The sequence below is a fragment of the Leptonychotes weddellii genome, chromosome 10 (assembly GCF_054177405.1).
Source record: "Leptonychotes weddellii isolate Sample4059 chromosome 10, ASM5417740v2, whole genome shotgun sequence".
Taxonomy (NCBI): Eukaryota; Metazoa; Chordata; class Mammalia; order Carnivora; family Phocidae; genus Leptonychotes; species Leptonychotes weddellii.
The window spans coordinates 15,895,055-15,923,045 of NC_138378.1; the positions used below are offsets into that span (position 1 = coordinate 15,895,055).

A 27,991-nucleotide genomic window follows, 5' to 3' on the forward strand; every position below is an offset into this window, starting at 1 on the left:
TTCCATCTAGTATATTTTTAGTTTCATTTATTGTGTTCTTCACCTCTGATTTGTTCTTTTTTTTATCTCATTGTTAAGGGCCTCACGGATGTCCTCCACTTTTTTCTCAAGTCCAGTGAGTATCTTTATGACCATTACTTCAAATTCTCTATCAGGCATACTACCTATCTCTGTTTCACTTAGGTCTCTTCCTGTGGTTTTGTCCTGCTTTTTCATTTGGGACATACTCCTCTGTTTCCTAACTTTGTCTGCCTCTTTATGTCTGTTTCTCTGTGTTATGAAAGTCAGCTACATCTCTTATTCTTGAAAGTAGTGGGCAGGGCGAGCACTTTTAACAAGGTGGCACTGGTCCTTTGCCAGAGGGAATGTGTCTCCACTGCTGAGACTGGGGCCAATCCACAAAGCACACACAGGCAGGGCACACAGTACCCACAAGTTGTGGGCACTGGTTCTTTTCCACAGGGGATGAGCCACTGCTGCTGAGACCAGGGTGGCTGGGGCTGTTGCACAAAGTGTGCCTGGGTGGGGCATACAGTTTTAAGAAGGTGCATGTGTCCTCTGCAGGAGGTGACCAGCTTCCACCATTGCTGCCAAGACCGAGGCCTTGAAAGCACATGGTCAGTCAGAAGACATGGTGTTGGCAAGATTTGCAGGGTCTTCTCACTCTGGAAAGGCCAGATCTGCCAAAGCACAGGGGAGCAGAGCTTGGTGTAAGCAAGTTAGGTAGTTAATGTGGGTGCTGTGCTGGTTCCCACAGGTGGCCATGTGTTTATGCTGGGGGGAGGGGTGGAGGAGGGAAATGACACCTGCCAGCTCCTTTGTACCCGGAGGGGTCTCCCTGCGAAGCCCACTCCTCTGGGACATGCTCTGAGATGAGTAAATAACACTCCAACCCATAGGCCCCTGGCATTTTCAGACTGCTGCTTCTAGGCTGGATCTCTGTGGGCTATCTCTTTAAGCCTGGGGACTCAGCTTCCTAACATCCTCTGGGCTTTCCCAGAGCCAAGCCTGCTGGTTTTTAAAATTCCAGGCTTTAAGTCACCCTAGTTGTAAGAACTCAGAAAATTCAGTTTGGTTTCCCGGCCAGATGCTATGAGGATTCACCTTCCCCCTGCCGGCTCCCTGTTGGGATAGTTTGTTTCTCTCCCCTCTCCTCACCCATAGCTTCCTCCCAAGGTTGGCCTGTGAATCAGTTTAGCTCCTACCACATCTCCACCCTTCCTACCCTCTTCAGTGTGGCCTCTTCTCTACATTTAGTTGTGGAGTTTGTTCTACCAGTCTTCAGGTTATTTTCTGCATTATTTGCACTGATATGAGTGTTATCTAGTGGTATCCATGGGATGAGGTGAGCTTAGGGTCCTCCTATTACACCATCTTCCCTAGAAGTCCTTCCTGATCTCTCTCTTTCTCATGCCGGCCCTGAGACTTTGCCATCCACCCATTCTACTGTCCTTTGTAGATAGTTTAAACTCCTACCCTTCCTCCCTGGAAATAGACTCCAATGCAACTGTCATAAGTTCCCCCAATACACAGAGAGCGCATTATTCACCCATTGAGAAAGATGTGCTTTGATCACCAGCCATGTGCCTTTCGCTCTCTGCCCCTTGCTTTGTACGTGCCACCTCGCCCTCAATCTGTCTTCCTTAGCTGGCCAATTATATGTTTTAATTCTTTATAGACTTTAAAGGAATTTTATATCAGGGCACCTGGGTGGCTCAGTCAGTTAAGCATCTTCCTTCGGGTCAGGTCATGATCCCAGGTTCCTGTCATTCAGCCCCACATTGGGCTTTCTGCTCAGCGGGGAGCCTTCTTCCTCTCCCTCTGCCTGCCGCTCCTCCTGCTTGTGCGTACTCTCTCTGTGTCAAATAAATTAATTAAAAAAATAAGGGAATTTTATAATCACTGATCTAAATTTTGAAACCAATTCAGGTGGCTTTCATATTTTTCTCTTAGAAATACTAATTCAACTTCACCTTTAAGTGGCCCAGGACTGATTTCCCCTACTACAAACCTTGATAAGTCTTTCATTTATAAAGCTGTGTTATTACTTGGCCTTTCCATTTTATCAAAGTATTGTTTAATTAACAAAAGGCATAACTAAGGTACACTGAAATGTGCTTTTAAATTGTTTATTCCAAAAATAGGCCCATATCCTAGTTTTCATTCAACTCATCAGAGCATGTTTATTTCAGTGACTAACAAGCTTTCTGATTCCATCAGCAAGATAATGATGTTCAACAGTGAGGCTACCTCCACATTTGTTATATTTCACGTGTGAATTTGCACTCCCAAAGGACATGTTTTCATGGCCCAAACAGCTATGGAGATCACTAGGTGGAATAATGTATGTCATCTGTTCCAGGGCTGTCCACCCACGCTTGGTTTAACTTGTTCTGACAATAAATAGCAAAAGCCCCTCTGCTTTTCTGGAAGAAGCATGGGCATTTCTAAATCATATACAGCAAATGGACTGGCTTCTCCTCCCAGGTGTGATCAGCAACATTGGCTGTATCTGCAGTGGTGAAGGCTTCCCTTTGAGAAGGCAATATCATCCCTCCCCAGACTACTGGGTAGGAAACGGGAGTGGGGTGCCAGGACATGAAGTGGGAAAGGGCCATTGATCCAGACTCTAGGTTAGAGGATTGGAACCTATTCTTGGAGAAAGCCACTTCAAAAGGTTTTCAACTAAATTAAAAAAAAAAAAATGCCAAAGTTGCATTGAGTGTGCATGCAGCCCCAGGTCAGCTGGGTTCTCATGGTCTTAGAGGCAAGTGGGCCTCCTTGAACCCTGGCCATTTTCCAGGGCCTTAAGAAGCCCCAGGTCTGCTAGGAGCTTGGGAAGATGGCAGAGTAGGAGGACCCTGTTCCACATTTTCAACTAGGTATCCTCCACATCCCAAGTCAACAAATCAGAGAGTGATCCAAAGACTGGCAGAACAAACTTCACACCTAAATATAGACAAGAAGCTGCATCTGAAAGGTTAGGAAGTGATGTCAGAAAGGCAAAGGAAGATGGCCCTCAGGACAGAGGGAGCTGTATGTGCAGAGAGCAAAGAAATGAGCCCTGGCACTAGGGAACTCACCAAGGGAAGACTAAGCTCCATAACATTTGGCTTTAAAAACCAGAGGGGCTGGGGCGCCTGGGTGCTTCCATCAGTTAAGCATCTGACTCTTGATTTCAGCTCAGGTCATGATCTCAGGGTCCTGAGATCAAGCCCTGAGTCAGGCTCCACACGTGGAGCCTGCTTAAGATTCTCTCCCTCTCCCCACCCCTGCTTGTGCTCTCGCTCTAAAATACATTTGTGTGTGTGTGTATATAAAATAAAAACCAGAGGGGCTGAATTCTGTGAGCTTTAAAAGTCAGCTGACTCAGCACTGGGCGAGCCAGGAGGATGAGTGAAAGCTGGGTCACCACCCTTAAAGAGACAGCAGCCTGCACTGAAAGGCAAATTAAAGTGGCAGTTTATAGAACACCGGGGCAAATGGGAAACAGATCTGTTCATACTAATTTTGGAGCATATTGTGGGACTTCTCTGAAACTGCGGGAACTGGCAGGCACCGTGTGCCTCCCCTGCCCCCCCAGCATAAACACAGAGCCACCCGTGAGAGGCAGGGCTGGAGAGACCCTTGTCCCTGACATGGTGGCCAGGCACCACACCCCTGAGTTCTCCGGAGGGCTCACCCACTCCAGGCCCGCTGGCCTCCACCCTAGACTCAGGGCAAATTTCGTTAAAGCTGCACATGTGCCCCGACCAGCCAGTAGGTGCACAGCAGCCTCAGTGCGCCAGGCACATCGCTGTGCCCCCAGCTGCCACTCTGTGCCATAGCCAGCCACTGTCACATGCCCTGCCCTACTGCACACCCACAGCCACCATCACACACCAGGCCCAGCTGCAGCCAGCCACTCTCATGCACCACTCCCAGCCTGACACCCCTGGCAGCCCTGGCCTGTGGTCCGCTCTGGCCTGGGCATGCAGCCCCAAGCTCCCACAGCATTTTAGGAGATCCAGCATAGGACTAGTGGCCCAGCAAAAATTTTGCTAACACCACTGGCCCACTCCCAAGTTCCCCGGCAGCACACCCCCCCTGGAGCTACCACCAGAGAGCAAGCACAGACCACAACAGGCAGAGAGTCAGCGCAGACAACTGCACTGAAAGGAAAAGTGACCCAGACACAACAGCACAGCATAAGCAACAAATATAGGAGACTCTCCTTAAGTGCCATGTTCTGGTGCACAGGGGACGCCGCACTACAGGTCACTCCAGACCTCTTCATATCATCACTACTTCGAAAAACGAGACACAGCTGACTTCCTTAACACAGAGAAACAGACACAAAGAGGCAGACAAAATGAGGAGACACAGAAATTTATCCCAAATGAAAGAAGAGGGCAAGGTCACAGGCAGAGATCTAAGCAAAACAGATATAAGTAACATACCTGATAGAAAATTTAAAGCAATGATCATAAGAATACTCACTGGACTTGAGAAAACAGTAGAGGACATCAGTGAAATATTTAACACAGAGGTAAGGAATAACATAGAGATAAAGGGCTAAATAAATGAAATGAGAAGCATGCTTGATGGAATAAATATAAGGATGGAAGAAGCAGAGAAATGAATTACTGACTTAGAAGACAGATTACTAGAAAATAATCAAACTTAACAAAAGAGAAAAAAAGTTATGCAAAACAAGAAAACTTAGAGAACTGACTCCATCAAACATAATAACATTCATATTATGGGGTCCCAGAAGAAGAGAGAAGGGGGAGCAGAAAATTTATTTGAAGTCATAGCTGGAAATCTGGGGAAGGGAAACAGATATCCAGATCCTGGAGGTACAGAGAACTCCCATCAAAATCAACAAAAGCAGATCCACACCAAGACATACTGTAATTAAAATGGCAAAATATGGTGATGAAGGAAAAACATTAAAAACAACAAAGGAAAAGAAGACAGTTACATACAAAGGAAATCCTAAAAGGCTAGCAGCAGCTTTTTCAGCAAAAACTTTGCAAGCAAGAAAGGAGTGGCATGATATATTCAAAGTGCTGAATGGGAAGAGCCCACAGCCAAGAATATTCTATCCAGCAAGGCTATCATTCAGAATAGAAGGAACAGCAAAATGGATCAAAATACATTTAAACTAAAGCACACAATTATGAAATTTCAGACATTTGAGAGAAAATATAAAAGCCCACAAGCCCCTGAAGAGAAAAACATATTTCATATAAAAGATCAAGGAGCACAAAGGCACTGAACTTAAGTAATAATGATATTGGGAGCCAGGAGCCAAAGGGGATTTGTCTTAGAATTCCCAGAGAATAAGATTTCCAATTTAAAAATCTAAACTCGGCTCTCTATTACAACTAAGGGTATCTAACAATATTTTTTCAAGTGTGCAGTGTCTCAAAATATCATCTTCCATTTAGCAGAATAAAGGAATAAATCAAAAAAGAATAAGACATATGAGCCAGAAAGCTAGAGATTGGTTAAGAGAGGCAAAGGGAGACTCCAGGATGACACCTGTCTTAGAGGACAGTCCATTAAAAAAAAAAAAAGCAACCTTCACTGCAGACAACGTATTTAAACAGACTGAGAGAAGATTAACACTTCTACAAGCAAGTTTGCGTGTGAATTAAAAATGATTGTTCACATAGCTTACGTAGGAATGGCAATTGCATAGCTAGAGAAATATAACCCCAAATATTGAACTATATTGGAAAGTATGAGAGAGAGAACATGGGTGAGGGGGGACAGAGATTGGTAAATAAACTAAATTCTCATCTTCCAAAATGGGAAGTCAATAGATAAGTCCTACAACCAAAGTATTAAGAACTGAAACTACTCGTGTTATTTAGAAGTAGAAAGTACACCCCTGTAGAAACATGTAAGAGTAGATCCATGTTATGTAAATTAATAAATCCTTTTTTTCTTGCTTCAAAAAAAAAAAAAAAAGAATAGAAGGAGAGATAAAGAGTTGCCAAGACAAACAAAAACTAAAGGAGATCTTGACCACTAAAGAAGCTCTGCAAGAAATGTTAAAGGGGACTCTTTGAGTGGAAACAAGAGAACAAAAGTGACAGTATAAAGGTAGGAAACACAAACGCAGTGAAAAATATTTCTGTCAAAAACCAGTCAAGGGACTCACAAAATAAAAGGATGTAAAATATGATATACCTAAAATGTGGGGAGGAGTAAAGAATGGGTTCAAACTTAAACGACCATCAATTTAATATAGACTGCTATATGCAGAAGAGGTTGTATACAAGCCTAATAGTAACCAAAAATCAAAAATCAATAATATGCAAAAAATAGAGAAAGGAATCCAAGTATATCACTAAAGAAAATCACACCAGATCAGAGAAATCTTCAGAAACAACTGCAAAACAAGTAATAAAATGACAATAAATACATATATCAGTATTTACTTTGGATATGAATGTACTAAATGCTCTGATCAACAGACACAAGGTGACAAAGGGATAAAAAAAAGAAGACCCATCTATTTGCCGCTTACAAGAGATTCCTTTTAGTCCTAAAGACACCTGCAGATTGAAAGTGAGGGGATGGAGAAATATCTATCACGCAAAATGGATGTCAAAAGAAAGCCAGGCTAGCAATACTTATTTTGGACAATATAGACATGAAAACAAAGACTATAACAAGAGACAAAGACACTATGTAATAATAATGGGAACAATCCAACAAGAAGAGATAAGAATTAGCATGGAGGACATTAGGAGAAGGAAGGGAAAAATGGGGGGGGGCGGGGAATTGGAGGGAGAGATGAACCATGAGAGACTATGGACTCTGAGAAACAAACAGGGTTTTAGAGGTGAGGGGGGATTGGTTAGCCCAGTGACTGGTATTAAGGAGGGCACGTACTGCATGGAGCACTGGGTGTTATACGAAAACAACGGATCGTGGATCACCACATCAAAAACCAATGATGTATTGTATGGTGACTAACATAACATAATAAAATTAAAAAAAAAAAAGAGATAAAAATTGTAAACATACATGCAGCCAACATGAGACCAGCCAAATACATAAAACAATAACAAACAAAGAGGAACAAATTGATAACATTACAATAATAGTAGGGGACTTTAATACCCCACTTACATCAATGGACAGATCATCCAAACAGAAAATGAACAAGGAAACAGTGGATTTGAATAACACACTAGACCAGATGTATCTATCAGATATATTCAGGACGTTGCAGTCTAAAACAGCAGAATATACATTCTTTTCAAGTGCACATGGAACATTCTCCAGAATAAATCACATATTAGCCCACAAAACAAGCCTCAACAAATCAAGCAGCTTTTCTGACCACAATGCTATGAAACTACAAATCAACCATAGGTAAAAATCTGGAAAGACCACAAATACATGGAGGTTAAATAACACACTACTAAACAATGAATGGATCAGCCAAGAAATCAAAAAGTACATGGAAACAAAAATGAAAACATAATGGTCCAAAACTTCTGGGATGCAGCAAACACTGTTCTAAGAGGGAAGTTATAGCAATACAGGCCGATCTCAAGAAGCAAGAAAAATCTCAAATAAACAACCTAGCCTCATCCCTAAAGGAGCTAGAAAAAGAACAACAAAACCTAAGAACCAGCAGCAGGATGGAAATAATAAAGATTAGAGCAGAAATAAATGTTACAGAAACTAAAAAAAATATTTGAACAGGTCAATGAATCCAGGAGCTGATTCTTTAAAAAAAATCAATAAAATTGATAAAATCACTAATGAGAGGAGAAATAACCAACACCACAGAAATACAATCATAAGATAATATGATTAAAAAAAAACTATGTGCCAACAAATTGGGCAACCTAAAATAAATGGATAAATTCCTAGGAACATGTAAACTACCAAAACTGAAGCAGGAAAAATAAAAAAACTTAAGACAATAACCAGCAGAGAAATTGAATCAGAATCAAAACACTCCCAACAAACAAAAGCCCAGGATCTTCACAGGAGAATTCTACCAAACATTTAAAGAATTAATACCTATTCTTTTTAAACTATTATCAAAAATGGAAAAGGAAGGAAAACTTCCAAATTCACTCTATGAGGCAGCATTACCCTGATACCAAAACCAGACAGAGACACCACAAAAAAGAGAACTACAGACCATTATCTCTGATGAACATAGAAGCAAAAATCCTCAACAAAATACTAGCAAACTGAATCCAACAATACATTAAAAAAATCATTCACCCTGATCAAGTGGAACTTATTCCTGGATTGCAAGGGTAGTTCAATATTCACAAATCAATTGATGTGACATATCAATAAGGGAAAGAATGAGAACCATACAGTCATTTCAATAGACAAAGAAAAAGCATTTGACAAAGTACCATTCATGATAATAACCTCAGCAAAGTAGACTAAGAGGGAACATATCTCAGCATAGTAAAGGCCTTACATGAAAAACCCACAGCTGACATCATACTTAATGGAAAAAACCTGAGAGCTTTTCCCCTAAGGTCAAGAACAAAACAAGAATGTCCACTCTCACCACTTTTATTCAACACAGTACTGGAAGTCCTAGCCACAGCAATCACACAACAAAAGGAGTAAAAGTCATCCAGATCAGTAAGGAAGAAGTAAATCTTTCGCTATTTGCAGGTGACATGATACTATATAGAGAAAACCCAGAAGACTCCACCAAAAACCTGCTAGAACAAATTCATCAATGTCGCACAATATGAAATCAATGGACAGAAATCTGTTACATTTCTATACACCAATAATGAAGCAGCAGAAAGACAAATTAAGAAAACAATCCCATTTACAATTACACCCAAAATAACAAAATACCTAGGAATGAACCTAACCAAGGTGAAAGACCTGTCATCTGGCAACCATAAAACACTCATGAAAGAAACTGAAGATGACACAAAGAAATGGAAAGATATTCTGTGCTCATGGATTGGAAGAACAAATATTGTTAAAATGTCTATAGTACCCAAAGCAATGTACACATCTAATGCAACCCCTATCAAAATACCAACAGCAGTTTTCACAGAACTAAAACAAACAATCCTAAAATTTGTATGGAACCACAAAAGACCCCACCCCAATAGTCAAAGCAATCTTGTAAAAGCAAAGCAAAGCTGGAGGCATCACAACTCCAGACTTCATGTTATATTACTAAGCTGTAATAATCAAAACAGATGGTACTGGTACAAAAATAGATCAATGGAACAGAATAAAAAAATTGAGAAATAAGCCCAAAATTATATGGTCAATTAATCATCAACAAAGCAGGAAAGAATATCCAGTGGTGAAAAGGACAGTCTCTTCAACAAATGGTGTTGGGAAAACTGGACAACAACATGCAAAAGAATGAAACTGGACCACTTTATTACACCACAGGCAAAATTAACTTCAAGTTTGATTAAAGACCTAAATTTGAGACAAGAAATCATAAATATCCTAGAGGAGAACACAGGCAGTAACTTCTTTGACATCAGCCATAGCAACTTCTTTCTAGATAGGTTTCCCAAGGCAAGGGAAACAAAAGCAAAAAGAAGCTACTGGGACTTTATCAAAATAAAAAGCTTCTGCACAGCAAAGGAAACAGTCAACAAAACTGAAAGACAATCTATGGAATGGGAGAAGATATTTGCAAATGACTCATCCGATAAAGGTTTAGTATCCAGAATATATAAAGAACTTATAAAACTCAACTCCCCAAAAATAATCCAATTAAAAATGGGAAGAAGACATGAATAGATATTTCTCCAAAGACATACAGATGACCAACAGACACATGAAAAGATGCTCATCATCACTCATCATCCAGGAGATATCACCTCACACCTGTCAGAATGGCTAAAATCAACAACACAAGATACAACAGGTATTGACAAGGATGTGAAGAAAGGGGAACCCTCTTGCATCATTGGAGGGAATGCAAACTGCTGCAGCCACTGTGGAAAACATATGGAAGTTCCTCAAAAAGTTAAAAATAGAACAACCCTAAAATCCAGAAATCACACTACTGGGTATTTACCCAAAGAATAGAGAAACACTAATTCCAAAGGATATATGCACCCGTATGTTTATAGCAGCATTATCTACAATAGTCAAGATAATGGAAGCAGCCCAAGTGTCCATCGAATGATGAATGAATAAAGATGTGGTGTAGATATACAATGGAATATTATTCTGCCATAAAAAAGAATGAAATCTTGCCATTTGCAATGACATGGATGGAGCTAGAGAGTATTATGCTAAGCAGAATAAGCCAGTCAGAGAAAGACAAATACCATATGATTTTACTCATACGTGGAATTTAAGGGGAAAAAAACAAGCAAAGGGAAAAAATAAGAGAGACAAATCAAGAAACAGACTCTTAACTACAGAGAACTGATGGTTACCAGAGGGAAGTGGGGGGGGCAGAGGGATGGGTGAAATGGGGGATGGGGATTAAGGAGGCCACGTGTGATGAGCACCGGGTGATGTGTGGAAGTGCTGAATCATTATATTGTATACCTGAAACTAATATAACACTGTGTGTTAACTGGAATTAAAAAAAAAAAAAAAAACTTCAAAAAAATAATACTAATTGACAGCTTTAAAAAAAAAAAAGAAAGAAACCATAATCCTCCCTCCCCACGAATTCTGTCAATCACTGGTACTTATGTGCTCACAGTCAGGCTCCTCGGTTCACACATGTAACGTCTGCCCCCTTTCTGTGTCACCTAGGTAACAAAGCTCAATTCCACACTGGTTTTCACAAGAAACCACCATGTGCATTGAGCCTTGTACATGCTATTATAAATTTACTGAATATTTAGGAGGTTGGGGGGACCACATGACTCAGTGAGTCACCTTCCACCCTTTCACTGGTTCTCCTATGCTCCCAACCTTTCTCATCGCCTGGGTCCCTCTTAATAAGAGCCCACAGCTCTCTCTCCTTGGACATGAACAACAGTGTCCCCATGTCCAGGATGCTGCCCACCTCCACTGCTACCCCAAGCTGGCTCAGCAGGAATTTTCACAAGGTCAGTCCTATGGGTATTATCCTAAGGAGAAATTTTCATAAGGGATACTAATTGGGGGGGACCCCTTCACTTTATCCCCCTTGTTTGGGTGACCGTCCCCAGCACTGCCTGCTTACAATAGCTCACATTGATTGAGTACACACGAAAGATCTCTGTGCTAAGTAACACATTAAGATTCCCAACCACTCATAACCCAGAGAAGCTATCAGATGTGGCCAAGTCACTCAGCTAAAAGGCATCAGGGCTGGGATTTGAACCCAGGGTGCTTCAAGTGGGAGCCCCATTACCTTTAGCTATACTATGGACACAGGCCAAAATGGCAGCGCCCACCGAGACACCATCCCAGTATTTGGACACCAGGACAGCCTTGAGCTAAACCACAGAGGACACTTGTTGGTGAGAATCCTTTCCAAGCCCTAAAGGATCACTGGGAACAGAACACTGGCTTCCCCCGTCTTTCTCCTGTTTCCCATACCTGGACTATGTAGGCCATCCTTGGCTGTGGGGAGACCTGATGATGCTTGGCAGCTCCAGCACCCCGTCTGCGCACACATCACTGGGCTGGATGTCGCCATGCTCCTGCTGCCACTCCGGTCACGTGAATCCTCCCATCCTCAAGTGCGAGGATGGCTCTGATTTAGGATTAGAAGAACCCTGCACCCTTCCGCAGCCCTCTGGGCATCATGGGAGAGTGACCTGGAAAATCAAATGCAGCGAAGTGTCCCGAAATATAGGAGTCTTGTTTGAGGCACAGTAGAACCTATTAGCTTGAGAAATTGGTCTGGAAATCTTATTAAAAGAGACAAATCATTCTGCCTTCTCTCCAGACTGAAAATATTGGGGGTAATAGACTTTTTCCCTGATGCCTGGGACCCATGCACCTCCTGTCAGAATCACAGCCAACCTCTGGCAAGGCTCAATTCAATGCAGGTGATGAAGGCTCTTATTTTTTTTAATGGGCAGTTCTGATTAATTCTGATTTCTTTGGCTAGCCACCGCCTTACCTCTGCCAGTCCCTCATTACTGTGAAGGTTGCAAGCCAGAAGAGCCAATGGCAAAGAGAAATCAAGTTCAGGTTGTGGGTTTGTCATTATTGCACAGCTCAGTGGGTAACTGTCCAGCACCCCCACCACACACACACCCAGGTCCTTTCTCAATGTGCTCAATTAACCCATGATGGACACAGGAAAGCAAGGCACCATTGCATTATGAAACCTAGCCTTCCTATGCTCATCTTTGCTATTTAAGAGGAATGATAAGAAGAATCCTTCAAATATATGTGTTAGCTATTATCATTATGGTGGTTATGTTTGCTGGACACTGATATGTTCCAGAATAATGTGACTCACTGGAATTTAGTGGATGCTTATTTCATGCCTGGCACTATGCAAAAGGCTTTCTTCACGTGTTATCATCTCCTTTATCCTTAGAACAACCCTGTAGGTCAAGGGTTGGCAAACTTGCTCTGTAAAGGACCAGACAGGAAGTATTTTAGGTTTTGCAGGCTACTTTGGGTTATGCAAGGTATTCTCAATTACTCAGATCTGCCGTTGTCATTTGAAAGCAACCACAGACAATACATAAATGAGTAAGTATGGCTGTATTTCATTAAAACTATATTTACAAAATCAGCCAACTGGCCAGGTTTAGCCTGTAAGCCATCGTGTGAACATGTTATTCCCAAGCTGGAATTTGGGCTCTTTTCTCTCTCCTATAATCCTCCTTCCTCCCTGCTCTTCCATTCTGGTTCTAGTTCTGGAGGAAAGATAGAATAAAAAGTTGTTTTTGCATGTGACTGGCCAGGGACAGTTGGCTGATCTCAACAAGAGGGAGAAGGATCATTTTCATGAAGATCCTGCATCCATGGTGGCCATAGGGGGGCCATCAGATATCCCTAGGAAATCCCCAGATTTCCCAACTCTGGGGCTATAGACCTGGACAGGGTCTATCTCCATGCCCCTTCAAAACTGGGGATTTGAGGAAGCATGCTTTGCCCCTCTCTGAGCCACAACCCCTGCCACCGACCTGAATATTCTTTCATCAACAGATAGAGGGGAATAAATTACTGTCTCACCTTGATGGTGCTATAAATGTAGGGAACAATTTAGGATCTTAAGCCAGGGTTTCTCAATCTCTGCTCTATGATATCATGTAGGATGGTTAGCAGCATCCTGGCCTCTACATGCTAGATGCCCATAGCAACTCCCAGGTGTGACCTTCAAAAATGTCTCCCAACATTGCCAAATGTCCCCCGGCTGACAAAACCACTTCTGGCTGAAAACCACTGTCTTTGGTCAAAGGGCAACCACTGCCTTTTGCCCTCAACTGTAGGTCCTAACTCCCAATTCCAGAAAAATAGGAAAGATCACAGGCAGGATTTCTCAGCACCATGTCATATGATCTCTGGTGCAAGGTAAGCATAACTGTCCCCATCTTACGTAGGAGAAAACAGGCCTGGGTCACAGCAAGTGAGCAGCAGAGCTAGGATGGGGACCCAAGCCTGTCGGATGCCAAGGCCTGTGTGTTTCTTAAACTAGTGATGATCTGATGATGAGAGGGACACTGGGAAGGTTTTTCCGGAATGGGGAAGTTTGCCTGGATTCGCGTTGAACTAGAGACTGTACTTGCTCCTTCTAATCCTGCCAGCACTTCAAGGGAGGTATTATTCCCCCTTGCTTTATAGAGGAGGAAACTGAGGCCCAGCAACCCTAACAAATGGTTTGAAATCAACATAGCAAAGATTTTTAAGTCCAGTGTTTCTGTGTTCAGAGCTTTGACTTTTTAACAACAAACATGGGTGGCTGCACCCCAACGGGGAAGTGGGGTCAAGTTTCCCACCTACTACCTTCCTAGCCAGCATGTTCTGCAGGCAGCAGGAAAGGGCTTGGTGATAAATGAGCCCAACGCCCACCACCCCTCCCTCGGCCTCTCTCTCTGACCTCTCCCTTGCTCCAGCTCTGTATGCAGTACTGGCCTGAGAAGACCTCCGGGTGCTACGGGCCCATCCAGGTGGAGTTCGTGTCCGCAGACATCGACGAGGACATCATCCACAGAATATTCCGCATCTGTAACATGGCCCGGGTAAGCATCCAGCCTGCCTCGGCTTCCTGTGCTGCTCCTCCCCAGCCCAGATGGAGGCGGTCCCCAGCCAGCCAGGAGTCTGTGCTGTGCTCTCCTGATCATCCCATCCTTGGGGAAGCGATGCTTCTGCCGACTCCGGCTTCAGACCCAACAATGGCTCCAGCGCTCAGAGACGCACGGGGAAACCTCCAGCCTGCCATCTGCCTCTTTCCTGACACGCTGTCTTATAGTCGGAACTGCTCAGAAATCAGTGCTTCCCCACTGTGCTGTGCTGTTTTGGCATGAGGTGACAGGGTCTTTGATTGGATCCAGTAAGCTTTGGGCTAGACCTTGAGAACACCAAGATGGAAAATAATTAGTTGCTTCCGTGGGGAAATCACTGGCTAGGTGGAGGAGAAGTGGGTGGGAGGGAGCAGATGAGTAGTCTATGAAATAGCTAAAGAACGACTTTGGTCTTTACTGGGGGTCCCAGGGTGAACAGAACTCCATCTCTGCCCTCAGTTCACTGTCCAATGGGAAGGTGAGCTATGTTCTGGCATGTGAGCCTTGGGGGGAGAGATGAATTCTGCCCAGTAGAGTCAGGGAAGGCTTTTCCTAGAGAAAGGGACATTTGAGTTGCGTTTTGGAAACCAGTAGTTTTCCAGGGAGAAAGGGGGTGCAGGGAAGTCATGGCAGGAGAATCCATGTGCACAAAGGTAGAAAGAGGAGTGTGTCCCCATGACGACATAGCGTTGACCCCATTCGGTCTGTCTCCCACTCCAGTGCTGCAGCCCCAGGGCCTGTGAAGGGCTTGCATCCCTGGCAGAACAGCCCTAACGGCCTCTCTGTTCTCAGCCTCAGGATGGGTATCGTATAGTCCAGCACCTCCAGTACATCGGCTGGCCCGCCTACCGGGACACACCCCCCTCCAAGCGCTCTCTGCTCAAAGTGGTCCGACGGCTGGAGAAGTGGCAGGAGCAGTACGACGGGAGGGAGGGGCGCACCGTGGTCCACTGCCTGTGAGTGCTATGGAGGGCTCTCTGGGAGTGGGTGACCGGTATCTGTCCTGGAGGATGCCACTGACCATGGGCATGCCTGGCTATACCACGTCTCAACATCCCTTAAAAGCCCAGGGGTGTGTATTCAAGGAATTACAATCTTTCATGGACTGGGGTTGCCCGTCTGTTGCCCTGAACTAACTAAGGTTATGTGACATATTATTGATGCAAAACCTGGTGGTCTTTCACAAACATCGGGTGTGGGCAGGCCGCCCCCCAGCACACCCAGTAGGGAGGTAAGCTCCACTCCCCACAGGAGGCACGATGTGTCCTGTTAGTCGCAAGAAAGCTAGGACGAAGTGAATTCCACTGACCAGATCCTCCAATTATTTCCTAAAGAAGGAAAAGAAGAAAGAGAGGGGCAGGTGTTGATTGAGTTTGATGCCAGACGTTTTAAGTGAATCTTAAAATACCATCTGCGAGGTAGGTGTAATCATGTAGTAAAAAACAGGCACAGACAGGGGAAGGGACCGGGCAGTTAAGAGAGGAGCTTTGATTTAAAGCCACTGGCCTCCAAGCTAATGTGCCATCTGCTAACCCACACTGCTTCTGAGTAAACCAAAGGACCCATCCGCCACGTCACCTTGTGGGATCATCTCTTGCTATGGGCGTAGTGGGCACGCAGGGACATGGGGAGCCTGTGGGGCGGATTGATGGCTATGAAGGGCCCTGGGAACTCTGTTTCCCAGAGCTCAGTGGGCTCAGGTGGGCTGTGTTTATACTTCCACTGCTGGGGCATGCTGGAATCTCTACCACCTATCTTAGAATGGGCGTGGCTGGGGCACAGGGGTTCCCAAATAGACCTTGATGCCCAGTGGAGGTCAGGACCCTTAGGGGACTAGGGCTGACAAGCTGTCATCAAGAAAGTCACTTAATTGAGTGAGCCTCAGTGTCCTCATCCATCCAGTGGGTATGTTGAATTAGGTCATCTTAAGACCCTATCGTGCTTTGGTAGGAAATAGAGAAAAAATACAATTCATCTACCAACATACAGACCCACAATATCATGGTAGCAAATATGCACCTGTTGTAAAAGTGATTACTTCCGAGAACCTGTGTCAGAGTCTGCCAGAGGAGTATAAAATGACCTCAGAGAAGGATCCCGCAAAGATCTCGGACCCAGAACACATGTGTAACCCCAGCCGTAACAGCCATATGTGCAACATCTGACTGGCAACCGTCACTTTGCTGCCTAGAACGTGGAGGTTGGGGGGAGGTGACGGAGCGGGCCCTGCTCTCTCAAAATGTCGTGTCAGAGGACTTGGGAGCAAGCTCTTTCCTTTTCGGAGTAAATAATTCTGGGGCCAGCAGAGGCATTAATAACACCTTACTGACCTCAGAATCGAGTTCAGTCTTTACAAAACCAGCTTATTGTTCCCAACTTTCAAACAAGTGGTGCATTCACGTGTCAGGAAAACCAGACAGGCACGCGCACACACAGCTTAAGGCCACCATCTATCACAATCCTTTCTTCTCCAAGGACGCAAATCACGAACCAGGGACCAGGAAGATGCCGTGAGCTGTGTCACGCCGATGGGCGCTATCAGCCAAACCAAGCTGGTTCTGCCCACATCCTAGAACCTGGCAACTGGTTCCCTGCCAACGAGCCCCTGCCCCCTCCAGGTCCCTCCCGCACACTCAGGTGGCCTCCCCTGTAGCCCACAGCCACACCCGTCCCCATCCGGGTCTCAGTCCACCAGGCCCTGGGATAACCTGTGCCCACTCACCTCTTCCTCTTGGACTCTGTCATTCTTGCTTCGGAAAGTACTGAACCCTCCTTCTGGGGAGGGGGGGTCCGTTCTTCCTCCTCTGCAGGTGATTGTTTTTTAGCCCACTTTTTGGAAGGAGTACTTTTTTATCCAGGTCCCCCCTCGCCAAGGTGACCCACAGTTTGAACCCAAGGAAAGCACAGGCATGTCCTCCTATCAATGGGGACCGTGGCATCCTCGGAGGCCAGACACAACAGACACCAAAATGCAGGCACTGGCCAGTGAATGGAGGGCAACTGTCTGTACCTGAAACATCTGCTTGTTGGGTGTCCTGTAGATAAAACATCTGGGAAACCGAGCGCCTTAGTTTCCACCAGATGTTCTTTAGACATAGGCCATTACATGCAATCATTAGTTGCCCTTGGCAACACGCCCAGGAGTTCCAAATCAGGCAGATTCCTAAAGGGACTTTCTGTAAATAGTTGGAGGGGTGTTTCCACGAACATGAATTATGGAGCACCGGAAAGGAGAGACAGAGAGGTGACCTGCCAGGAGCCCTGGAGCTCTGCTCTCCCGATTGACAGGGTCTTGCTTAAACTAGGGTGCCCAGAGACCTATCATTTCAGGATAGAACATCTCAGACCTACCCAGCCCCACCTCCAAACCTAGGCTGGCTGACCTGAGGCTGTTTCTGTCCTTAGTGGATGGAAAGAACTAGAATGAAAACCACCTGGAACCTTCCACGGTCTTCACTGGATGTGTAGGTGGACCCAGAGCCTCCTTTTGGACAAGGATGCAGGCACCACACGTACAAAGACACTGTCACACTGTTTGGGTCAGTGTGCCATGGGTGACTTTAACGTGCTCATAGAACCAAGGAAACATCGGGCTAATTGAATTCTCAAAGAGCATCTAGTCCAACCCCTCCATTATATGGACAGGAAAAGACTTGCCCAAAGTCAAAGCAGGTTCATGGCACCAACGGAACTCAAACCACTAAGGCTTTCACCGTAGCCTGACTTTTGCACATACCAGGCCAGCCACTGCCCACTACTCCTGACGTGGTTTTAGGACCAGCAGGTGCCTGGGGGGTACCCAGGCATATCGCTCACCTCTGTCACTCTGTGTCTAGAAATGGGGGCGGCCGCAGTGGGACCTTCTGTGCCATCTGCAGTGTGTGTGAAATGATCCAGCAGCAAAACATCATCGACGTGTTCCACATTGTGAAAACGCTGCGTAACAACAAATCCAACATGGTGGAGACCCTGGTGAGTGTCCCAAGAGGCTTCTACCATGGCAGGGGACTGACCCTAGTTCCCTGATCTGGAGAAGACAGCCTCAGATAGTAAAAACACCCAACAGCTGGCTGCGTACAGAGTCCTGATGGGCCACAGCCTTTGTACACAGTTATTTCCTGCAAGGCAGCCCAAATACTCATCCTGATACACTAATCCTGATACCATAAATTCTGGCTTAGGGGAAGGGATTCTGGCTTAGGAGAGTGTGCATTATACTTTCAATTCAGTCCAATCCTATTCTAATTAACGTATGCAACTTGCACGGCGTAAGCACAGGGCTCAGACACCGTGCGGAAAGGGATGGACAGTACGTGGGCGGGCGGAGCCCAGGTCATCAGGCCCACTGCACAAGGAACTTTGCTCCAAGAGTCTTAACCGACTTGAAGCATGTTCCTACTCAAACTCCGGTCCACAGGCCAGCAGTGTCAGCATCACCTAGGCAGGCCCCTGATAGAAATGCAGAATCCCAACCCACTCCAGATTTACTCAGAGTCTGCATTTTAGAAAGATTCCTGGGTCCTTCATATGCACCTTACAGTCTGAGAGGCACTGGAGTCCAGAACGGTGAAAAGGAAAGGAATGACCCACTGGGCATCTGGGAAGGCGTGGGTGTAAGTAGGCATGGGGCAGAACTTGGGGGGATGTCCAGATACGGATAATTACGTGGGTAATTTTGAGTTGACTGTTAGTATGGATGTAGATAAAGTTTCCTCCAAAATCTGTGTCTCTAACCTAAATGCATTTCCCCTTTCCTTTTCATCTCTCTCTCTTGCCTCCTCTACTCCCTCTCTGCCTCCCCCCTCTCAGGAACAGTATAAATTTGTATACGAGGCGGCACTGGAATATTTAAGCTCCTTTTAGTCCGATGGGATGGGGAGCCTGCCGGAGCCCAGAGGCTACTGCAGCCAAGCCCCCTTTTCTGTGAATGGCAGTGACTGGGCTCAGGGGCTAAGAGGCAGCACCCTGCCCAACTCCAAGGAGAAGACTGTGGTCCTGCGTTCCGTGGTGGGCTCTGCACCTTCCAAGGGGTCTCCTGTAGCTGTGGGAGATGCTGCTCTGAAAGGCCCAGGCTTCCCTTCCACACCCAACCAGCTGGGACCACGGGTCCGTGCACAAGTGCGCCCACGGCAAGGCCCTGGATTTTTCCGTTTCCAGACCTCCTGCTTTTGCTCTTTTCAAGTTTGTGAATCTCCTGGCAAGCCGGCTGTGTGAGTGTTGGGGAGTGACAGCTTCAGCAGCACGTCCCTGCCCTAGTTGTCCTTGGGAGTGGAGGGGGTGTGGGTTCTACTCCTCCATGCTGTCGTGGAAATGACTGGGCTCTTGGGGGTCCCTGCACTGCTGCCCCTTGTAGTCTCCTTCAGGGATCTCTGGCGCTGGACACCTGCCAGTCTGGATCAGTGTGAACCTCGGGATGCTCCCGACACCACAGCAGAGGCCCCCATTCTCACACCTAACCTGCATGGGGCTTGGCCCGATACCATTCTGTACCCCTCCCCTAGCCTAGGCCTTGACCCGTCATTCACTGGCCAGCCCACTGTGTCCAGCCTTTGATAAAGGTTCTCTTTGCTTTTCGTAATCAGTGGGACGGGGGAGCGTGGAATTTTGCTGCTCTTCCTTGTCTCTGTGAAAAGGAACCATCTCTCTGGGGCAGGGCTCTGGCTGACCTTGTGTCTTTCGGGTGGTGGATAAGATTTGATTATTTTCCAAAGTGCATATGAAAAGAAACTTTCTTTGGGGGTGTAAAATCTTAGTCTGTTATGCCAAAATAAAAGAGAGAGGGAAGTTTGGATGTGTAACTATAAGACAAATCTCTCGGGCCTCTCATCTTTCCTGGCAATGTCCTTAAAAGATCCCACCCTGGAACAGCACTGCTACTGAGCAAGGGAGACAGGCTCATCTGAGGACGGTCCCTTCAGTTTGTGGGACAGATAGAGTGCCAGCTTTGTGCATCATCTTGAATCTCCAAATTTGAACTCCCTCCTAGAGAAACCCTTAGCTGCCATCGTGAGAAAGGCCACAGTGGACCCAGGTATGTGGTCAAGGAGATCACACCAGGGATCTAGGATCTTATCCAAAGTATGGGTAAGTCAGTGACAGGGAACCAACATTTGCTAAGCACCTGCTGTAGGCCAGGCTTGGCACGTTCCATATGACATTTCACGTGGTCCTAGACTCCCATGAGAGAACTACTAACCTGTGATCATCTCTACTTCATGACTGGGGAAACTGAGGCATCTTCCTCAGTGATGAAATTCTGGGTTCTGAAAAGGCAGACATTGGTGATAAGACTTATTCGTACTGTTTTCTTCATCGTTCTCAGCAAAGCAGTTATTTTATGGAGGGGAAAATAAGGCTAGAAACTTCCGAGCAGAGAACTCCACAATGGAAATTTAATTCTTTCTTTCTGATGTGAGTTCTTCTGGGAAGCCCAGAATTTCAGATATATTTTTAGTAATTCCTTCCCGGCTCCCCAGGAAAGCTAGTCTCTTCTCATTTCTTCACCAGTGAAAACAGATGCCTGTTCCCTCAGGCTGTGAGGTCGGCCGGCCAGGGACATGCTCTCTACCTTGGTCTCTACTGGGTGCTCAAGCACAGTATCTGGCAGCCTCCGGGTGGCCTGGGATCTAGGAAGCTCCGCTGGGAGGCCGGTCTAGCCCCAGACAGGGGATGAGGAACACAGAATTCAAGAAGGCACAGTTTTTGCACCCAAGAGCTCACTGTATACTGGAGAGATTGGACCCCAGTGCAGAGGTGGTAGAGCATATGAGTATTACAGGAACCTGGGAGCAAGACTCTGCCTGCCTAGGGCTTCCTAGAGGGGATGGCATCCACTCCAGCTGGATCTCAACAGATAGAAAAAGGAAAGAAAGGAAATCAGTCCCAGGAATCAGGATGTGCAGTGGCAAAGAGGTGTGAAAACTCCTTGGGTTGGGGGCCGGCAGGGGGGCACATGGTATGGTGGCAGGTGAGCCCAGCTGGAGCACAGCACTGCCGAAGGGGTGGCAGGGGATGAGCCAGGGTCAGGGAGAAGAGAGCTTACCTGGAGTATAGAATACCCCTGTGGGCAACAGGGGGCCAGCAGAGCTCCCGAGTGATGTGCTCGGCTCAGTGTTAGAGAAGACTCTCTCTGGGGCCAGTGGGGCTGCCTCTTCTTTCATCAGACACTGTGAAAACATTCCCTGAAGCGCGTGCTTTTTAATATCACATCTGTTTGTCTGTCTGCTCATTATTTTGTTGCTGGAACAAAATACACAGTGGATCATAAGACTCAGCTTCTGTGAGACACTCAGGGTCTCTGCTCTACCGTGGAGCAAGGTGACCAATCCAGGCCTCCAGACCCATGAGGCTGGGACATGAAAGGAGCCCACAGAAGTTGTTCCCATTGGCCTCGGCTCTGGAGCTGTCTGGAAGTCCAGGGACACCAGACTTGATCACAGAAGGGCTGTCACTTTGGAGGTTCAAAAGGAAGCATCTCAAAGGAAAGGAAGGCAAAGGAGTGCCACCCCACCCCCCGCAACAAACTCACTCTTCTCCTTTGATGGGTCTCTTCCCCAGTGTGCTTGAGCAGGTCCCCTGGCTCCAGTCCACGACTCCAGCCAGCCCTCACGCTGCCTTCAAGGAGCTGGTAACAAAGCAAATCAGCCTGTCCTATGCTCTTTTCTCAGATCATGGCTCATCCCTGCAGAATGGGGGAGGGGAGCTATCCAACACAAAGCCTAAGATTATTCTGCTCCAGAAGGGGTGACAGAGCTGGCAGATAAAAACGACACTGGCTTTTATCATTTCAAACGGTGGGAATCTAAAATGTGACTTCAGGGAGAAGGGAAATTGGAAAAATTCAGGCCATGGTGGGGTACCTGACCGAACAAGGCCAGCGATGGTTCCCCCAGCTAAGCGCCCCCCCATTTCCTCAAAACCTAGCCGCTCTCCAAAGAGGGCAGGGCAGTGAACAGGTCTTGGGCCTGTTTACAAGGGATGAAACTAAGGCTCATGATGGGGATATCCTCCCGAAGATTCCACATGATATGCATGTGGCAGGGCTTGGATGAGATGGGGCATCAGTGCCCTGGAATTTGGACTTGATCCAGTCCTTGGGAAATAAGAGCAAACACCACCTCCCCCAAGCTATCTTCCCACGCTGCTCCACTTAGAGGGTGGGCCACCTTTCACAAGGCAGAGGAAAATGGTATCCATGCTCTCTCAGCCTCCACAGCAGGAGCCAGCCTCTCATCTCTGGGGTGCCAAAGGGAGCGCCCCCACTTAGTACAGAGCCTCAGGGTCACCTTCTAGTTATGAACCCTGTTCGGAGGAGATGTGAGGAATTAGTGAGAAGCCAGAACCATCACCAGCCTCATGCGTTTGTGGCCTAGATGGCTTCAGGAATCACTTAGCTATGCCTCCACGAGCGCCCTTTCACCCTTTCTGGGCCTCTGGATGACCACAGCCCACCTCCCTTCGTGCAAACAGAAGGATCAGACTGCTTTTTAGGCTGGCCCTCTCTTTGTGTGTGGCCTGAGCAATGGCCTGCCAAAGGTTAGGCTTCCCATGGAACCAGCAGAACCTGTGTTGGGCAGAGGGCTCACTGAATTCTTCCAACATCCCTAAGCAGTGTTTGTGTTTGTCACCATTTTACAGATGAGGAAACGAAGGCTCAGAGAGGAGAAATCACTTGCCCACAGTTCCCCCAGTTAGTGAATAGGGGAGCCAGGAATTCAATTTCTTCTGACTTCAAAAACCATATTTTTCCACCACTGTGACTCAGATTTTCCCATGGGTCTACCCATAATGGCAAAGAGTAGAGTGGAACAGAAACCCAGTGGGTCTTGTAAAGCCCAAAGCAGACAAGCTTAAAATTCCTTCACAGTCTCTTGTTTTACTTTAACAATTCATGCAATACTTGCATTCCACTCTAATTTGCCTGATTTGTTTTAATAGGACTATTTTTTAAATGATGTGCTCTGAGGTCCTTCCAGCCCCTCAACTCCCTATGACAGAACCTAGGGAATCATATCCCAGTCTGAGAGGCATAGTGTCTGCACTGCTTCCTCCTGAGACCAATTCCAGACTCAGGCTCAAGACCAGCTCAACTTCCCCTAGACAGATGCTTTGGTGTGGGGGTACCACGACCTCACCATTCATGGGTCGATCTCAAGTTTCTTCCAGTTGGATGCTGAAAGGAACCCATTGGAAGGCATATCCTGGAATGATGAGGATGTGCCCATCTGGCATGGTGAAGGCTGAGCCCATAATACCCTAAAGGGAAAGGAGAAGATGTGCACAGCCTTTCTGAGCAGATTCCTGAATGCTGGGGCTTCTAGAAGGTGATGCCCTTTGTCCAGGTGGAGTCACATGGTTGCTAATGTGGGCAAATCTAAGGACATGCTTCACATGAGGGGCTGGGGTCTGGAAGTCTTCTCACTTTACTTCAACCACACATACATACTGGGTTCCTGCAACATGCCAGGCAGGGCACAGGAAGCACAGGTTATTATGGCACAGTTCATCCCTTGGTGAGGCATGGGGCTGTGGTTGGAAGAGCTTAGTCTTCAGTTCACGTCTCAGCGTGGCCATTTCTTAGCTATACAATGTTGGGCCAACCAATTAATGGAAAAGATGTGAAAAAAGGAGCCTCAGCTGGGTAGAAGGCATAGATTTGGAGAGCTTTGGGCAGGAAAACAGGAAGGCAAGGCCAAGGAGTTGGGACCCAACAGAAATACTCAAGGATGCACATGGACTACAGAGCAAAGTGGTCACTTCTGTTGCTCAGAAGGACAGGGGCTGGGGAGGGCTGGCCAGGACCACTGGAAGCAAGGATGTCGCTTTAGAACAAGTTTCAGTGTCCTGGAGAAAAGATGATAATTTTCCCTCTAACCAATCAAGTCATATCTATTCATCATCTGTTCCCCGTTGCTAAACTAGCTCCTGCTATATGTTCTCAGGAGGATCCACTTTCCTCAGCTCTGGTATGAATCCCTGTTGTGTGCATGTAGGTATCAGTCTAGTTAAGCTACTGCAGACAGCAGAAGTGAGGCCCAGGGAGGAATAGCCAGGTACTCACCATGTCATCTCAGCAGGAGTAACTGCCCTACCCAGACCCAGAGACATCGAAGGAGATGCTAATTCTCCTACACCTCACTGCCGTAGAACAGAATGAAGAAAGCCGCCTTCCTTTAGCCCGCACCTGGCTACCCCTGGGCTAGGTAGACAGGCCGCCAGCACCCAGCTAAGTCAGCAGTAATGCCATGGGAAACACGAACAGCCCAAGAGTAGGAGGAGCAGGATGCTAACAGATTGTGCTGGGCCAGATCTGTGGGGACCAAAAGTCAACCCCACCTTCAGGGCAGATCAGAAGATGAGACATGAATCCTGTGGATGGCCATTTCATCTCTAAGCCCTGACCTGCCTTCCTCATCATCCAACTAGTCTGAGCTCTTTCTCAGCTGATGATGCCAACTCCAAATCACAGCCCAATAAAACAGGAAAAAGATAAAGTGAATCCAACTAGAGAAGACCAGATGAGATTCATCATTATTCCTATATTCCCATGCAAGGGTTCAAATTTGGAGATTTCCCATGGATATATAACTGAAAGTGATAAAATATATGGTGTTGGCATCACCCAGCAGGGATCTGCCTCTGACGTCATATACAATCTGAGTAGCAGGGAGAGAAGTCCATGGCGAAGAGTGGAGGGGCTACTGTACTCATTTCCTCTGACACATATTTCAGGATATGACCCTTAGAAGCACAGCAGAGATGTCTAAGCCATATTAATGCACATGAGAAGACTTTCTTCTGGTTTACTGGTAACCAGAGGTAGATTTTTGCATACCACTGGCTGTGCAACTATCTTGTAGAGACCAAGACCACCTCTTGCATCCCTCCTACCCACCCTCAGAAAAGATGGGAAAAGGTCATCAAAAGGGCCACATTCACCCCTGTGAAATCCACTCATAAATTTTCGTCCCCAAGAGGTGAAGTCAGCACCCACAGTGGTAGACCCCACGCCTGGCATCTTAGCTATCTAAGAGCTTGGGGGTAGTCTACTGGGGCTGATAGAAGGGATGTGAGAAGACTCAGGATGAGTCTATAGGGAAGACCCTTTGGGGCTGGATCACCATGGAACATCCTTCGGAGCTGCTCTGGGTGATGGGATTTAGACCCTGATCCTTGGTTGGGATGTTCAGAGAATTAGAGTCTGGGGGCAGTAGAGCACTGGACAGGAAGGTATTGGTGTGCAAGCCTGGAGCTCAGGATAGTTCATGGTTCCTTGGTGAGTGGAACTCTTAGATTTGGGGGAGGAAGGGGAATGTGAAAGAACCTGCCAACAGTGCACAACTGAATTCCTATAAGCATACTTCAGTGCACTTGGGTTTGTGAATACAAATCTGTAGACCTCCTATGGGATGATCTAACAAGCTCTCAATGCTCACCATGCCCCCCTGCCCCTCCCATGGAAGATCAGTGATGGAAGCTATTCCTTGGGTCAAAGCCCCAGGGCAGTCTGGAGCCTCAGAGGGCCAAGCGGTGTCATCCCAGGTCAAATCAGACTTCCAAAGGGTCAGGCAGAATGCTAGTGCCCATATGCCTAGAGATCATTGGACAAATTCAAGCATGGTTTGCTAGTCCCCGGTCTCTCTTTTGAGTGGAACTAGGATCAATGCATGAATTTGATGATTGTAAGGAAGAACTTGCTGTGTGCCAGAGAGGATGAGCTGCCCATCTCAGCAGTGGTCCAGCAGAGGCCAGACTTTAAAGAGAATAAGGAGCATTGCTGAGGTGACCCTGAACTTTCCTCCACCCTAGATGGGTGATCTGTTATGGAGCTGGGACTGTATTTGAACTCCTTCATTCCTGTAGAGCACAAAGCCAAGGCTGTGCTTGGTCTGTGCAGGTTGAAGTCCCCTAATCTCCTGCCCCAGTCTTCCAACCATGCAGACCAAGATGCTGCTCTGGCCCCATATCCAGGGCTCATCCAGGCTGGTTATCACCAAAAAGTCCAGAAAGAATGGCCGCTTTGCCATAGACCCATGCCCACCAAGATCTGGGATGAGATCAACCCTAGCTCAGGCCCACTGGCCATCAGGGCCATCAGTGACAGCCAGAACTAGTAAAGTTTCAAGCAGAACCCAGAGCAGGGCTTTGCTTACCACATGCATGATCTGCAGAGGTTACTTCTCCCCACTCCCCACTTGAGGCCTGTTGGAGCAGACTGCAAAAGCAAAAGCATAGTGACTCTGTTGGCACGTAATTATAATCATCCCCAGGGTGTCCGTTTCCTTGCCAGATGGATCCTGGGCTAGCCCAGGTGAATCCCGGCTATCCCATGTTGGCAGTCAGACTCAAAAGCACTTCTCTACCTTCTGTTTTCACCCAACATAACTAGCCAACGAAAGGCAAAGAGAGCTTCTAAGGTTGCTTTGGCTACTGGACACCATCATCATCCTCTAAGGGCCATCATGGGGTTCCCACTCGACTCTAGGGAGACTGACATCATCACATCCACTGGGCATATGATATTGCATGAGACCAAAGTCTCCACACTGTTTGCAGCCTTCTCCGTGAATCCCAATGGCCTGCGCTTGTACAGTTTGGGTGTTTGGTAGATAAAGCACGTATGAGAAGAGAAAACAAAATAAATCAACTTTTAAAAAAAAAAAGCCAGCACTGTGCTGTCAGTGTTCTTTTTTTTTTCTTTTTCCTTTCCAATTCTAGCTTAAAAAAGCAGAAGGTAAATAATGTCAGGTCAATGAATATCAGATATATTTTTTGACTGTACATTACAGTGAAGTGTAATCTTTTTACACCTGCAAGTCCATCTTATTTATTCTTGTAAATGTTCCCTGACAATGTTTGTAATATGGCTGTGTTGAAAATCTATACAATAAAGCTGTGACCCTGAGATTCATGTTTTCCTAAGATATTCGCACTGGTGTCTTCCTGGGGTTGGTGAGGGTGAGGGGAAGACAAGTAGAAGGAGGAGGAGGAGAAAATACTAGGGTTTCTTTGTGTTCATTTAATCCTCATGTCTACAGTGCAGGAAAATGTGTATTAGCCCCTTTTTGCAGATGAGAAAGTTGGAGGTTCAAAAATGTTAAGGGATTTTTCATGACTATATACTGAGCTAGTAAAAGGGTTGAGTCTAAAAGTTTTTCCCCCAAGTATGGTCCATAGAGCAATGGTACCAGATTCACTCAGGAAGTTTATTAACAGACAAATTTTTAAGACCCTACAGAATTGCAGTTTCAAGATCTGAATAGTAACAAACTGCCTGGATATAGAAGTTACTGCTGCATAATATACCACCCCAAAATTCAGTGACTTGAAACAACAGTCATTTGTGGTTGTCCCTTTGTCCTTGGTCATGTTAATCTCACTTATTCTGCCTGCCATATTTATTCTTTTTCCACAAATGTAATAGTTGACATTGGGAAAATAAAATGAGAAAGAAGGAGAAACCTTGCATATCTCCTAATAACAAAAATACTTTGGGGCATATCATTTTTCCCCCACATGGAAATACCTTTTTAAGAGTTATTATAAAAGTAGCATATGCTTACTTGAAAGAACTCAATACAAAATTGTTTGTGACATAAGGTGAAAGTCACCACTTCTCAAAGGTGCCTTATTAATATTTTTATGCCTTTCCAGACCTTTCTACACATCTATAAACATATATACATACACATACATGCGGATAGGCTTCCTTCCACCTAACATCATACTGTGGACATGAAGCTTATGCATGCTTACCACCATTTCCATGGACATCTGCTTAAATAGCTGTTATCTTTCTTGACCCCCTCCCAGTACATCTGCAACCTGAG

General features: G+C 46.1%; 1 protein-coding gene across 1 annotated transcript in view; it reads left to right on the forward strand.

Moving 5' to 3' along the window:
• Positions 1-27,068, forward strand: part of PTPRT (protein tyrosine phosphatase receptor type T) — a 337,632-nt gene extending 310,564 nt beyond the window's left edge. Inside the window, exons 23-26 of the mRNA XM_081832270.1 lie at positions 13,995-14,120; positions 14,955-15,118; positions 17,999-18,134; positions 18,972-27,068. Coding sequence (XP_081688396.1) covers positions 13,995-14,120; positions 14,955-15,118; positions 17,999-18,134; positions 18,972-19,025 — 480 coding nt within the window. The 3' untranslated portion in view covers positions 19,026-27,068. The remainder of the gene's footprint in view (positions 1-13,994; positions 14,121-14,954; positions 15,119-17,998; positions 18,135-18,971) is intronic.
• Positions 27,069-27,991: the final 923 nt, after the last annotated feature.